The sequence below is a fragment of the Strongylocentrotus purpuratus genome, unplaced genomic scaffold (genome assembly GCF_000002235.5).
Source record: "Strongylocentrotus purpuratus isolate Spur 01 unplaced genomic scaffold, Spur_5.0 spur5_scaffold_7, whole genome shotgun sequence".
Taxonomy (NCBI): domain Eukaryota; kingdom Metazoa; phylum Echinodermata; class Echinoidea; order Camarodonta; family Strongylocentrotidae; genus Strongylocentrotus; species Strongylocentrotus purpuratus.
Genome location: NW_022145613.1, coordinates 38,066,929 through 38,080,865, shown reverse-complemented (window position 1 = coordinate 38,080,865; position 13,937 = coordinate 38,066,929). Strand labels below are relative to the sequence as shown.

Below are 13,937 nucleotides of genomic sequence, written 5' to 3'. Positions count from 1 at the left end.
TTAAATTTCCTGCAATCACAATAATGGTCAGCGCTCATAAAAGTAACCAATCATATCATTTGTTTGCAGACACTGTCTGACTTTTAAAAGAACCTGTCGATAGTCCGGCATTAATTAGCGACACACAATAGAGCCGTCTGGGATAAGTCTGAACATTTTGCAAATTGGAACAAGCGATTGCATTCACACGCTAAACAATCTCTGCAACATAGACCATTCTTTGTTTGAATTGACGAATGCAGATAGATGGCTTCTAGAATTTACATCATCTCACTAAAGAGGAAGTCTAGACATAAAACACAATCACCAGGCAATTTTGTCGGTCGTAAAATTACTTTTAAGAAGTTGGCCACAAACTGTCAAAATAGGAAATATACAACATTTGTGCAAAGTGCTTTGCACATCACCACGCATGGCGCCGTCACATGAAACCACGTGACAAGCCTAACGATCCAATCCTAATCGAGGATTGCGGTGGCGGTCACGCGACGTGGATGTAATTTAATGTGTTATATAAGAGGCCAATAAGTCGCCTCCAGAGTAAGCCATGAGACTTCCTAAGTTTGTTTTTCTCTGTTCTGATCGTTCCTGTTTGCACTGGATCGGTTAGCAGGCGGATATGGGAGTTTGAGGATATTAACGACTAGGGTTAATATGCACAGCTTCTATGCAGAAAGAGTTTCTTTGAGATAAGAAACATGGCACTCCCAAAATAGATAGCACAGAGGCCTTAGATCAATCTCCTGTCACTGTGTAAGACGCTTCTTCCTGTGGTGTTGACAGCCCCAGACACATGATGCTATGCATGTTTTTCAATATGTTAATGACATGATTCCGCTATATCCTCAAAGATTTGCATATACAAGCATACAAGCAAACATGATCAAGAAACAAGCTCATTTAATTGTCCTGATTTGGTGTTTACAGACGAATACCAATATATTTCAAAGCTCTTGAGATTTAAATAATCAAGAATTCTGACGATATCATGCCTCGAGGAAAAAAACACGCCTTAGCATAAATCACTAAGTTCTTTTTTAAACTTTAAAATGACTAACATTCATCCTGCATGGCGATGATTCATTTGTTTGCTGCCCCTAATTAGCTTACATGAATGATCCCGATGCTCAGGATGAATTATTAGCAAATGTTTTCATATACCATCTAATTCTACATACATAGATATAGTAAATAACATTTCAACACTTATATTTGATCTGAATTCTAAATCTAAAATCTGTCGGCTTCATTAATATATACCATGTCATAATTATTAGCTTACTTCTTCATACATTAGCACACAATAACAGTTTTTTAGTACTGTTTTTTTTTTTTTTTTTTGAGGGGGGGGGGACATTAATAAAATTATTACAGTGTTGAAGTTGAAGTCATATTCCTATAAGTGTATTTCTGCATTCTCTCCCATGTTTATAACAGGCAGCCTTGTATCACCTAACTCAATTTACCAATAATGAAATTGTTGCCATGGATGAAGAAATAATATATGATCGGAAACTATATTTAGACGACAGATATCTTGGAAGTTGAAACACTCATTACTATTCTTGAGCTTTTCGAAGCTAAATCCATCACCAGATTATCCTCGAAATACGACTGGTATCTTACCCCCAGCTCAATCCCATGAAGGGGTGAGAGGGTGAAATCTGTGCACCTGTTTGGAGCCATTCATGGATTTATGAATCAAGTTACCTAAATCCAGTTCTGGAACTCATCGAAAATTGAGTTTCCTCCTCGCGTGGATTCAGTGTGATTTAAAGACTTTAGAGCTTTAGATCTACTTAGGATCGGGAACACGCCTTCTCATGTAGGAAACTGATTTTTGTTTTATAGTAGACGTTGTGGATTCCTACGACATTAAAATAGCCGTTCATAATTTTAACGATTTAACCTTGTAAAATACTTTTATGGCAGATGCATCAATGATATTCTTAAAAACAAACCACGACGTATAATCTCAATTTTCATTTGCCTACTACAAGTCTACATAATAATATCAATAAGAGTAATAGGTCCATTTGTATAGCGCATCTACTATATGAATCTTTACCAAGGGGTGCATGATGAAATACTTGATTTGATTCGTTTTTAAATGACTACTATGAAAGATAACATGCTTATGCATATAAGTAGGCCTTACGTCCTCTCCTTAGGACTTGATAATGAAGATTAAGGTATTGTCAAAAAGCACTAGCGCAGCGACTTGGTTTCGAACTCGGTTACTCCCCGTAAGACCACTGCTCTACCACTAAGCCATCGCGTTTCCTATGGTGGAATTTCTGATATTTCACGATATTAACAAATCAATCAGGGTACAAAGCAAAGGTGTGCTTGAAGATATTTTCCTTAGAACGGTAGAGCATCTTACCTTCATAATTATGACGGGCGAATGAGTTGCTTCCTGATATGTATTCCTTAAAGAATTCACGAAATAATCACATCTCTAAATGACCTGGCTAAAAAGCTGAATGAGTGTGGAATTGAAACGTTTCCTTTAGATTGTAAACACCTCCAACTGAAGAAAGAATCAGTCCTTCACAGCAACCAATTGTAGAGTGTACACTCCCAAGGCTCCTCCATATCAAACATCTTACTGGATTACCGATAACATGCCGATACCAAAGTAGCGTGGCCTTAACCCCAGGCATTACCTGCAATTTTATCTGCGTTATAAATGTCCCCACACATTGAATACGTACCTGATAAAATATTTCACACATCGTAAAGAATTTTAGTGTCGGTTTTGTTATAGGGATTCTATGGAATATGACAATGATTGTATACATCGACCTCTATTAGACAATACACACCAGTTTAGTCGTAAAATCCATCACTTTTCTTCCATATGGGCATTGATAACTGTTGAATTATATCCAGTAGGCCATCATCACCTCGGGCAAGGGCAATGCATTAACTTATATAATTGTCGTGGTAACACCTCCTGTTTGGACATAATGAAAGTTACTGAGAAAATGTGAATTATAAAATATCTGTGAGGCTTTCTAGTTGTATTTTGTATCAGATTGTAATACTTATATCCCAAGCCTTTGTATCAATAATCTAAACACACCATTTGGACTACTTTGATTCTTTGAAGCAAAATACTATACTAATTTTCTTTTCCCCTTGCACTTTACACGCTGTTAACATTTCTGCTAGAGAGTAAATAATATTTGGTAATTCTGGAACCAGGTCTACAAGAGTCAAACGATACGCCTCGTTTGTCTGTTTGACTCCGCCCCTCTCTCTCCTCAACACCTCCCATTCAGGGAATGAACTTTGAAAAGAAAGTTTTCAATGGAATTGCGAAAAAAAAGTGTGAAATGTAGTGAGATGTAGTAGGACTGAGCATGAGCCTCAAGAAAGAGATAGAGAGATAGAGAAAGATAACTATTATCACGAATATGCGTGGGAAGATCTTGCCTGTATTCTATTCTATTATTTCATTGTGTTATTCTTCCAAGCTTTCAAAGTGTACTGTAACCACAATCATGAAGCAACAATCATTATATTTGTTTACGCATAGTTCAAAACGCTTCTTTGATGATAAATTCGAAGAAAATTAACAGAGTTCGTTTGTTAAGAAAGGGTGAACGGCCTCTTTCTAATAATAAAAACAACACCATTTTCATGCAGAAATGTACTTAATTGGAGTATACAGTTAATGATGAGTCTTTGTATTCTGATGCTCTGCTCCCTGTATCCATTAAAGGTAATTTGTAATTAATAAAACTTATTTTTGCTCAGAATCACAAAAACAAACTCATGAATAGTCAAACTATTTCAGGAGGGAGGGTCATTAACCGCCTAAAATGTGAGTTATGAACAGGTAAATAAGTGGCAATGATGAATAAAATGCATAGACTGAAAGAGTGGATTAAGAAGTAAAAGGATATAAGCATTAGCTATGGAGGAAAACAAATTGTTGAACAAACTTTCTTTTTCTCTTTGCCTGATATAAAAATTTAAACATCCCTCAAATGAAACATGATAAACCACGTTATATATCCACATAATGAATATCTTTGAACGGGCGCAAAGAACTACTCGGTGACTATTCGAAACGAATTATTCTTTTCAATATTCCAACCCCATCCCGTCTTAATAAGGTGTTGGTTCAAGAAAAGAACTGACTTCACACAGCACTTGTTTGTTTTCTGGGTTACTTTTCAAGCGAGAGGCCACAAATCAGCATTTTATTCCACACTCGTTTATTTGCCATCATTTCAAACAAGAAAAGTTTTGTCCATCGCACACAAAAGGCAAAGTTTCTTTCTGAATTACGCACGTTGGGGCGCCAACAAACATTTCCCTCGCTTATAATCTCTTCCGAAAGTGGGCATACCAGTCTCCAATTTAAACATTCTACCGAATGAAAGGAAAGAAAAGATTGCATAAGTGGCGCGGAGAATTCAAGAACGCTTGACATAAAAAGCTCTTCTGTCTTGTAAGAGGCCAGGGGTCTGAGTAGGTCCATGGTCTGATTGGGGGTAAGATGACACATAAGTCATCAATTTACTTTTCCTATTTCATGAAAGAAACCGAATGGGTGTGAACTTTGACTTATTTTACATTTCTTCTGTATTACTACAATGAAGTAGGCCTACTATACTTGTTTGACGCAAGCGTTAAGAAATAGATCACTGTCGCCGTTTTAAACATAGACTGAAGTAGGCTTATGCTTTGATAGTTTTGGTTATTTGAATTGGGTTTAAACACTCCACTAAAAACTAAAGTAACACTATTATTTAATTTTACTGAGCTATTAAACAATCATAAGGTGGGAAGGATGAATTGACACCGATAAATCTTTTACCTTTAAAGATAAAGTTGAGTTCTCGTCATGCGATTGCATAGTGAAAGAAAATGTGTGGAATCGATCAAAAAAAGTTGATCATGTAGCATATAAGAATTGATGTGTACTGCAAGGTTCTGGATCCATCGAAATTATAAGAAATTTAAAGAAATTTCGCATATTTGATATAAACGGGACTACACATTTTTAAAGCTCTTACTTGTCATATTTAGAATATTAAAGCATTTGAAGAGCCATGCTTTTCAGGGAACTTTTTTTTCTCTTATGTTCTTCCACACTTGCATATTAACAAAACTCACAAATTATTTTTCACCTCCCCTCAGAACTCAACTTCTCTTTAATAAAGGAAAGTTTGAAATTTCTTCCAAATGAATGGAAGACCTACCACAGTAGCACCACTGAATTTTGAGCATAACAAATGTGAACATTTGCACCTTTGACTCATAGGGCATAACATTGACCCCAAGAGGTTTAAATATGTACCTTATTAAAAGGGTGCATGATTTTAGATTTTAATCATAAAAGGTACACAACGTTCGATTCAATACCCGTTATAGAATATAGGGCGCAATCTAAAACTTTTTTCTTAAGTAAGAAATCCATATTATTCTCAAGGACATTATGATACAAGTACAGCATAAACATATGCGTTGCATAACTCGGAATCAAGAATTTAATAAAGGAGTCTTTTTTCGTCAGGGATGTCAAATAATTGGAAGTTTTTTCGTCATCAATCATATTAATCAATTAGGAACGAATCGATAAATGCTTAAATAACTGTATAACGATGTAGATGAGAACAATATGAGAATGTTTATTAACATCCGATACAGTATGAAGTTCAGTATGGTCATGGCTAGAACTCATAATGTACACAAGATTATCGGTACAACACTCCGCTTTGATGAGATTAGCTGGGATTATGGCTAGCCGACATGACTTGCCAATGAACCAGACTGTGTGAACTAGGGGGAAGGAAATGGGCAATGGTAGGTCATGGGGGCTGAATCACAACTCCCTATAGGCCTCACCAAGTGGGGGTGAGGGGGCAGTCACTATGGGCTGTACGAGATGTGAGTTGGTCTAGCGGTACTCTACGCCCACAAACTGGCTCAGGCGACCCCGCTTCGAAACTGAGTCACGTCTTTCGGATGGTGGTGTTAAAGATCTGTCCCCAGACGTAAATAATCATATATGATTGATATACGTCAGTAAAAACCCAATTACACACACAGACACACACATAAACGGATGTGGCCGTAGAAGGGAGGTATGAGAGAGATATGGACAACTAACAAAAGTAAATCTTAATTGTTTGAACAGAATAATATAAATATGAAACTCTTATCAAATTTGAAGAAATTCGATCTGTGAGGAGGAAGAAAAGAAGGAGGGGCAGAAGACGAGAGAGAGAGAGAGAGAGAGAGAGAGAGAGAGAGAGAGAGAGAAATAGAGAGAGGGGAGGGATCGAGAGAGAGAAAGAGAGAGAGAGAGAGAGAAATAGAGAGAGGGGGAGGGATCGAGAGAGAGAAAGAGAGAGAGAGAGAGAGAAATAGAGAGAGGGGGAGGGATCGAGAGAGAGAAAGAGAGAGATATTTTAAGGAGCATTAATAATCGACAAAGAGTGGCCGAGGCTTTGCATTCTCATTCTCTTTTTCCATACTATTGTTAAAAAAGCTAAAATATACAAACAGCGATCACACTTGTTTATGAGTAGTCAACTTGAAAATGTTCTAATAGAAACTCAAAAGGAAGTAAACAAGAGACTGCTGTCTTCAAAGGTGAACGTTCGCCTGGAATCATAATAGTACCCATTATAAAGCTTTCTAGATATCAGTGCGGCTTGTGTGTAATATTTTTTGCAGGAATCATTATTCAGGAATCCGTTATTTATTTGACTCTTTGTATGAAAGTGGTTATGACTTATGTCGTACTTAGCATTAATGATAGGATAATCGAGATCTTGAAAATAACAACGCTTTTTGTTCATATAGACCTCAATAGAAACCAGTGGGCGAGGGACAACCAAGGATGATTTTCCAACCAACAAAAATCACAGTCTTACATTTTTTTTAAAGCCACTGATTATTAAAAAAAGCTATTGCCTGGCCTATAAATGATCTCTGGATATGTTTCACATATCTTCTGGTGATGTTCAGCAGTTTCATTATTTTGCTTTAAAAAACTGAAGTATTGTTCGTGAATGAAAACATTGTACATAAACAATATACATAATATATAAACATAATTTACGTAGTATCACAAAATAATAAAGTTCAGCAGTATCATGATTAACTAATAAATGAAATGGAAATGAAACAGTGTAGTAAAGGAAGGAAATGAATCTACCTGTCCTCTAGTCTGGATCTGTTTGGAATCGCTCAAAAGGCCAAACTGATTTTTCTTTCACTGGCTTATAATAACTACAAAGAACATAAAGAACTCATTCTTGAAATGCGTCCACTAGTCTACAAATGGCCCTTCTTGTGCGGTCCTGAATACGAGCTCTGAAGGAAACACGGCAGCAAACTGACCTCCTGGGATAAAAGACTTATAATGAACATTGTATGACATGAAGAGAAACAGTTTAAGATTAAAATACTCACATTTGTGTAAAAAGATATATATAAATTCTAAGTCAAGATAAACAGTTCGCTTATCCTTCACAAAACACAAATCTGTGTATATTGTTGTTGTTGTTGTTGTTTCTGTTTTGACGGGATAGGGTAACTGGAAATTAGGAGCATTGAACAGAAGCTTCCAGAGACCTTTCGTTTTCTTTGCTTTATTTAAAATCAAAGTGACATAATTATGTAATATACTACCGGGTAAACTACATAATGATGATCACATTAATGGCGATGATGATTACAATGGTAACGTTGGTTAATAAAATAGAAAGATGTAAGCAGTATAAAATTGTCGGTGTTTTCTCTCTAATGCAGTGATATTTTGTGGTTCTACGGTCGTTCAGGAGTGGAGTGATCACGAATGTGACACGATAAATGCGTTTTTAATGTAGGATTCAACTTTTTAAAATTACCATTTTAATAGCCAATTAATTGTAAGCCTATATCTATAAATTGTGTTCGCTTTACCTCAATGAATATCAAACGAATTATATGCATCATACATTTGCACTTGGTTGGAATTCTTAATGTAGGGTCTATGATACTGTATGCACCAGAGGTATTTATTCTTTCAAAACATCGTTGCTAAGCAACGGAGCACAATATGCACGCTAAAGTAACTATCATGCATACGCAATGTGTATCTTTGGGCGATGCGATTACATTGTTATTCCAATGGCATTACACGTATATGCGAAGATTGGTGGAATGCCTGGTCCCGCCCATCTGATAGCAAGTTAATCAGTTAGACCTACATATAGCAACTATTTATAAATCATTTCAAGCGATTGCTGCATTCTGCTTATTTCAGATATCTTGTTTTTCTTTATATACAGGCCTGTCGTTCATTCGTATTGAGCAGCTTTGCACGAAGGAGACAAAAACACGCAAACTCCCAAGCAAATGTCAAACAAAAATATTTAAAAAAATAAATAAATAAATAAGAGAAAGATAAATAGAGGAGAAAAGTATACAAAGATATTAGAGAGAGAGAGAGAGAGAGAGAGAGAAGGAGATAAAGAGAGAATGAGAGAGAGAAAGAGAGAGAGAGAGAGAGAGAGAAGGGGGAGGGGTCGACTATTTCGAACAGATAAATGGGTAACATGGGGGTTTTCCCCTACAATGGGAGAGGATATCCTCCTAAATCCATTTTTGTTAAGGTATTTCAATATGGATGGGATACATCAACTTATACATACATTATCTTATGATAACTCTTTTATCTAGAAATAGTGATGTTTGAAAACATTTATTTTTCGACTTTCTTCTACATAAAAAAAACTATAATACCTATAGGATGTTTGAAGAAAAAACCCCGAGGGGAATAGGTATTTACTGGGATTTCATTACAGTGTTCCTCACTAAAAATACACTGGACTAGTTTTCCTTATTTTATTTGTCATGAAATGATTGTGACAATATGGTTCATTCTTGATGGATAACGTTTCTATCTTCTCAGAACCTTTTTGGTCAATCTTTATGACACTTCAGGTCAATCACTTAAGTTCTGACAACATACATGTATAAGCAACAATTTCATGAAAAAAGACAGCATATTGAAGTTGAACATAAAACTTCGAAAGTTTTGTGGAAGATAATAACGTAAGTATGAAGCGTATTCATATCAAATCTTGGTTTGGTATATTTTAGCCACGTTTTGCAAATTACAAATATATCGATTTGATTATAACACTGCAAAATATATACAAATATATTTGTTATATTTTGGTACGTATGGCGGTTTCCCCGTATCATTGACTTCAAGGAATATCTAAATATAAGGAGAATCATTACAATCCCTCTGGCAATGAGGATATTATACATGTATCATCGGCTTATCCTCAGAGTATATCAATCAGTCTTTATGGGTCAAAGGTTAACAGTTGACCTTACGTGTTTCGTTGACCTCCTCTTGAACTTAGGTCACGGTCATTGACCTTCAGTCATTTATCATTGATATTGGATAGGGGAGACAGACTGAGAGAGGGAGAAATAAGGAGGGAGGGGGAAGAAGGGTGTAGAATAGAGTGAACATGGTGGAAGAGAGAGGGAGAGAGAGAGAGAGGGTGGGGGGGGGGGGAGGTTTCACCCTACATTACAACATGTTTCCCATTACCGCAATATTCTGTAACAGACTTGAAAAGAAGAAAAAACTACTGTACTGAACCGTTTTATTAACCTGTTAACGACCACGTCACGTTTTAAACTGTCTTTGTCACGTACAAAGTATCACACAAGACATACACGGCAAATGAAAACATGTGTATAATTTCTGGAACAATGGAAACGTGACATAGACCGATAAATGGACTGATAAATCATTGATCTGGCTGATAAAACGTCAACTTTTTATATTACCAAAAATTAAATTCCTAGGTCGCAAATATACCAAAAAATGGACAAGACCATCTGTCTGCCTATTAGTTCCAAAGGAATTATCCGTCTACACAAAGTCCTGTCAGCGAACATTAGATATCTCCGCAAGATACTTCATGGATTATAATGAATACAGTTTGTAAACAAAACCCCAAAAAATGTTTGGATTAAAAAAAATATCAGAGCAGAAGAGGAAAACAAGAGGGAATAGAATCAAGTCTAACAAAGAGGAAGAGGAAAGGGGGGGGGGAGGGCACAGTTCGTAAAATGTTTGCTAAATTTTGAAAGTCTATGAGTGCATCAGACACCAGTCCACTTCTATTCCTTATTGAAACAACAGTTTTCATTTATCTCATTCAAGTACAATTCTGAAAAATAAAAAATGTTTACGTCCACATAGAACCAAGCAAGTAAAGTTTGTTTATGGACAAAGTATTGTGTTGTATCCGTTTTCAATTCATTTATATCATTACTAAAAAGAAACTAAGCCTAAAATTGAAATTATACTCATAAATTGTCAAACTTTTCAACACTTCCCGTCGGATTTCTGTTGAGGCTCAGACTTACTTGGGTGGTACAATGCAGCTTGAACACCTATTCAAATCATTTGTAAAAGGACCAGGCCCGCGAGGGATGAGGAGGGGGCGGGGGGGGGGGGGGTCGAAGCATGGTAAAGTGGCAACTAATTACTCCTGGTTTCGTTTAATTATATCGGTCTTACAGTACTCAAAGGCCTCAAGTCAAGTGATTGAGCTATTATATTAAACTATACCCACGAGTGATGTTAAATTACTGACCTCTACTGAAGTAACCATAGATAATAACACTTGTAGTTAATAGCCTGCGAGCCTAAAATGACAGAGAGGAGTCCATGGGATAACCCTTTGTCACGCTTGTTAACGGATTTCCTCCTATTTTTGAATATTTTTCCACAGCTTGCCTCAACATTTGAGACTTTTACAAATTAGTATTTTACAACAGATGTTTCTTGCTTCCCTTGAGAACCCTTAGAATTGATGCAGTTGTTATTTCCTTCTGGATATTGAAACAATAACCGGTTGAGACAATTAGGATGAATGAGGGGCGGTAATTGCGCTAACCATGTTAACAAAAAGATTCACTTTAGGTTCATAGGTGAAGCGAAACATGAATTGACAGCTCTGTTAGGACTTAATTACTTTGTCCACATGCAAGCATCAGGATCGAGTATAGAGGGAAAGTTTGCTCTCCAATTGAAATGTACATGTACTTATCCAGTTAGAATAAGCAAAACAATGAACATCATTATTTTGTACAAACAAACAATGGATGTCAGGAATGTGTTCACCCATGAGCTAATGGATAAGCTTTTCCTGTAATATACATTGTTATTTATCCGATTGTTTTGCTTAATCTGTTTATGGTTACAAAGACCAAGCACTATAACATCAGTCAGCACAAGTGGCTAAACTTAGTTTTCAAAGCCCCCTCCCCCCTTTCAAACGTTAATATTCTCTATAACATGCATTCTAATTTCTCTGCTCTTATAGTAAACGACATCGAAATGCCTAAGAAATAAAAGAGATAAAAGCGCTGAAATTGTAAGCAATCATAATTAGCACAATGTTGTAAATAATAAAAGTATAATGCAACATTGTGTTGTCATTTGACAGTAATCACCACCTGGCCATGATCACACATGGTCTAGCATTCGTTAACACGGTCAGTCTACAGTCTCCAGTATGTTACCCCCTTGTCTCTCTGGCTCTTGTTACGCCCCTTGTTATGGGCTTGACAGTCCTATGACGACTCCATTGGGAGGAGATATGGAAATTTAATTTGATGTTTTGTCTGTCTCGTGTTGAGTGCAGTCTGACATACAGGGTGGAGCATCATTAGAGCGCTAGGAGAGCTGTCATTATCACTCAAAACTATGGGGTCGCATTGTGGATTGTTGGCGACAACAGTCTAATACGGTCTATCATCGGGAGCGTCAATACACCATCAAGGGGGAGAGGGTGTCGGACTAAATTTACAGATAACAGAAACAAATTCCTGCCAGAAAAAAAAAATGTATCACACCCTCGGGCGATAAAACTCTAAAATTCCAAATTTGCCAACACCATTTTTGATTGGGAATCATTGCACGCCCTTGTTAGTAAGTTCTTCAAAATAAAAGAATTATCATAATGATAAAATAAGTGGCTGTCATTGAAATATATGGACACAATACAATTCTGTTGTACAATTTAAATGTTGGAGGAGATGGGGTAGTTTATACACGACTACTGTAAACGTGATACATGTACATGTATTAAAAAAAGAAATGACAGTCGTGTAATCGCTTTACGATATTAGACCCATAGAGGGCGAAATCAAGCTATACTGCTCGGCCATTAAGCATGCACAGTATGTGCATATCATGGTCATCTTCTAGAGGTATCAAGTATTCCAGTTTGGTTAACCCATCACACAGGTACAGTGTTGAAATATCAATCTAAATTTGTGAAATCATATTTTCCGACTGAGCAAAGCAATGCTTTATTCACTGTCTGAAAAATAATCCCAAAATGGGCCTATGGAAGGGTCCAAGACTGAAATCCGGATACTCCTTTCTTTTCAATGAGAGGAACAAAAAGTTGAAAATATCACCATCTTGCAAATTGAAAATAACATCATGAGGATGTGATATAACCCTTTTAAAAGTAAAAAAAAAGATGGCAAAGACATATGTATCAGAACATTTCCGTCGTTCGAATTTGGAGGAATTTCTTTTCAAGTTCCAACCTCGCGTTTCTTGTTTTTTAATTTTGTTTTGTTGTGTCATTTCTTACTTTTCAATGTGTAAGCCTGGCAGGGAAATTAATGGGAAATTAAAATTCATTCCAGTTTCTCAATTATATTTAGGTTTATCCTCTAGATTCCGTATAATTTTGGTCATACTTCCGAACATCATAAACGGTATTCCGAACAGTAGGACAACAGAGATGCACTAATTTCATAAAAGAACCTCACAATTAAAACTGTGAAATAATCATAAAAATCAGTGCCCCTCCTTGATGTCAACCTAGCACGCCTGCTACTCAACCGTGTTGTTATATGCCTCGGTCTGATAGTATCAACTGACCTCGTTAATTAACTGTTGTTAACCAGGAAGAAAAACAGGGCCAATTAATTAAGGACTCATTACAGGATCAACGCTGGAGGGCCCGGTCAATTCATTTTTTCTAACCTTCACTCAACAAGTATTACAGATTTTGTTTTACCAAAGTAGGTTTAGATTGTCCTCATGGAATTTGCCAAAATTGCAAGTGACTGCGTGATTTTGTTTTAGCTCAATATAATTTGATTAGATTCACCATAACACATGCCGCTCAAACCAAACGGGTCATACTTTGTGAAATGCTTGTTCATACATTGTATGTTGTCAAAAAACATCTTTGATTGAGTGCTGTGGTGGTTAAGTACAGGTGTATAGAAGAAACATATCATGAGAAATGCAAACATCAATGACTGCACAGAACAATACTTATCTAAATATCACCCAGATAGAAAGATAAATTAAGAATCAATCAACATATTGACAATCCTTCACGACATGTCAATAGTCCATCAATTATCTACAACAATCTGGCGGCATCATATTAATGGGGGCAAACTGCACCTGTACAACTACCAGACAAGCGTCGGTGAGTCATTACAATGCCAGAAATAGAAATAAAATATTAGACTATCGGAGCGTTTGTTCAAATGATTGAAGAAACAAATACATTTGTTTGCTTTCCATTTCGAATGGAGATAGATCGACGATTTAACATTATGCAATTATTTAATGATGCAATGTAGCTTTGTAAAGATATTAAAGTATGGTAGAGGTTTTGAACAAAAGAGAAACATGAGAATTGGAAAAGAAAGTTTTGTTTAAGTAGTTCCGCTTCACGCGCTTAAGAAACGAAATAGATGAGACAACTCTAAACCTACCTGCCAGCGTCGTCTTGCCAAAAACTTCTTGAGTCTTTTTGTGGATAGTTTGGTCTCACAAGCCTTGGTTCTAGTACTCAGTTCACTCAACCAGGGGTGTTTGAAGCTGTCATCTACACTCGTACGATCTCTAAAAA

General features: G+C 36.4%; 1 protein-coding gene across 4 annotated transcripts in view; it reads right to left on the bottom strand.

Annotated features, from left to right (window-relative positions):
- The window catches only part of LOC581963 (myosin light chain kinase, smooth muscle), a 122,745-nt gene that overhangs the window by 63,103 nt on the left and 45,705 nt on the right, over positions 1-13,937 (bottom strand). For 3 of the 4 annotated variants that reach the window (XM_030974991.1, XM_030974992.1, XM_030974993.1), the window contains exon 7: positions 13,801-13,930. In XM_030974991.1, coding sequence (XP_030830851.1) covers positions 13,801-13,930 — 130 coding nt within the window. Of the gene's footprint in view, positions 1-2,386; positions 2,591-13,800; positions 13,931-13,937 lie in introns of those variants that run through there. The other variant, XM_011669618.2, reaches the window with a different exon arrangement.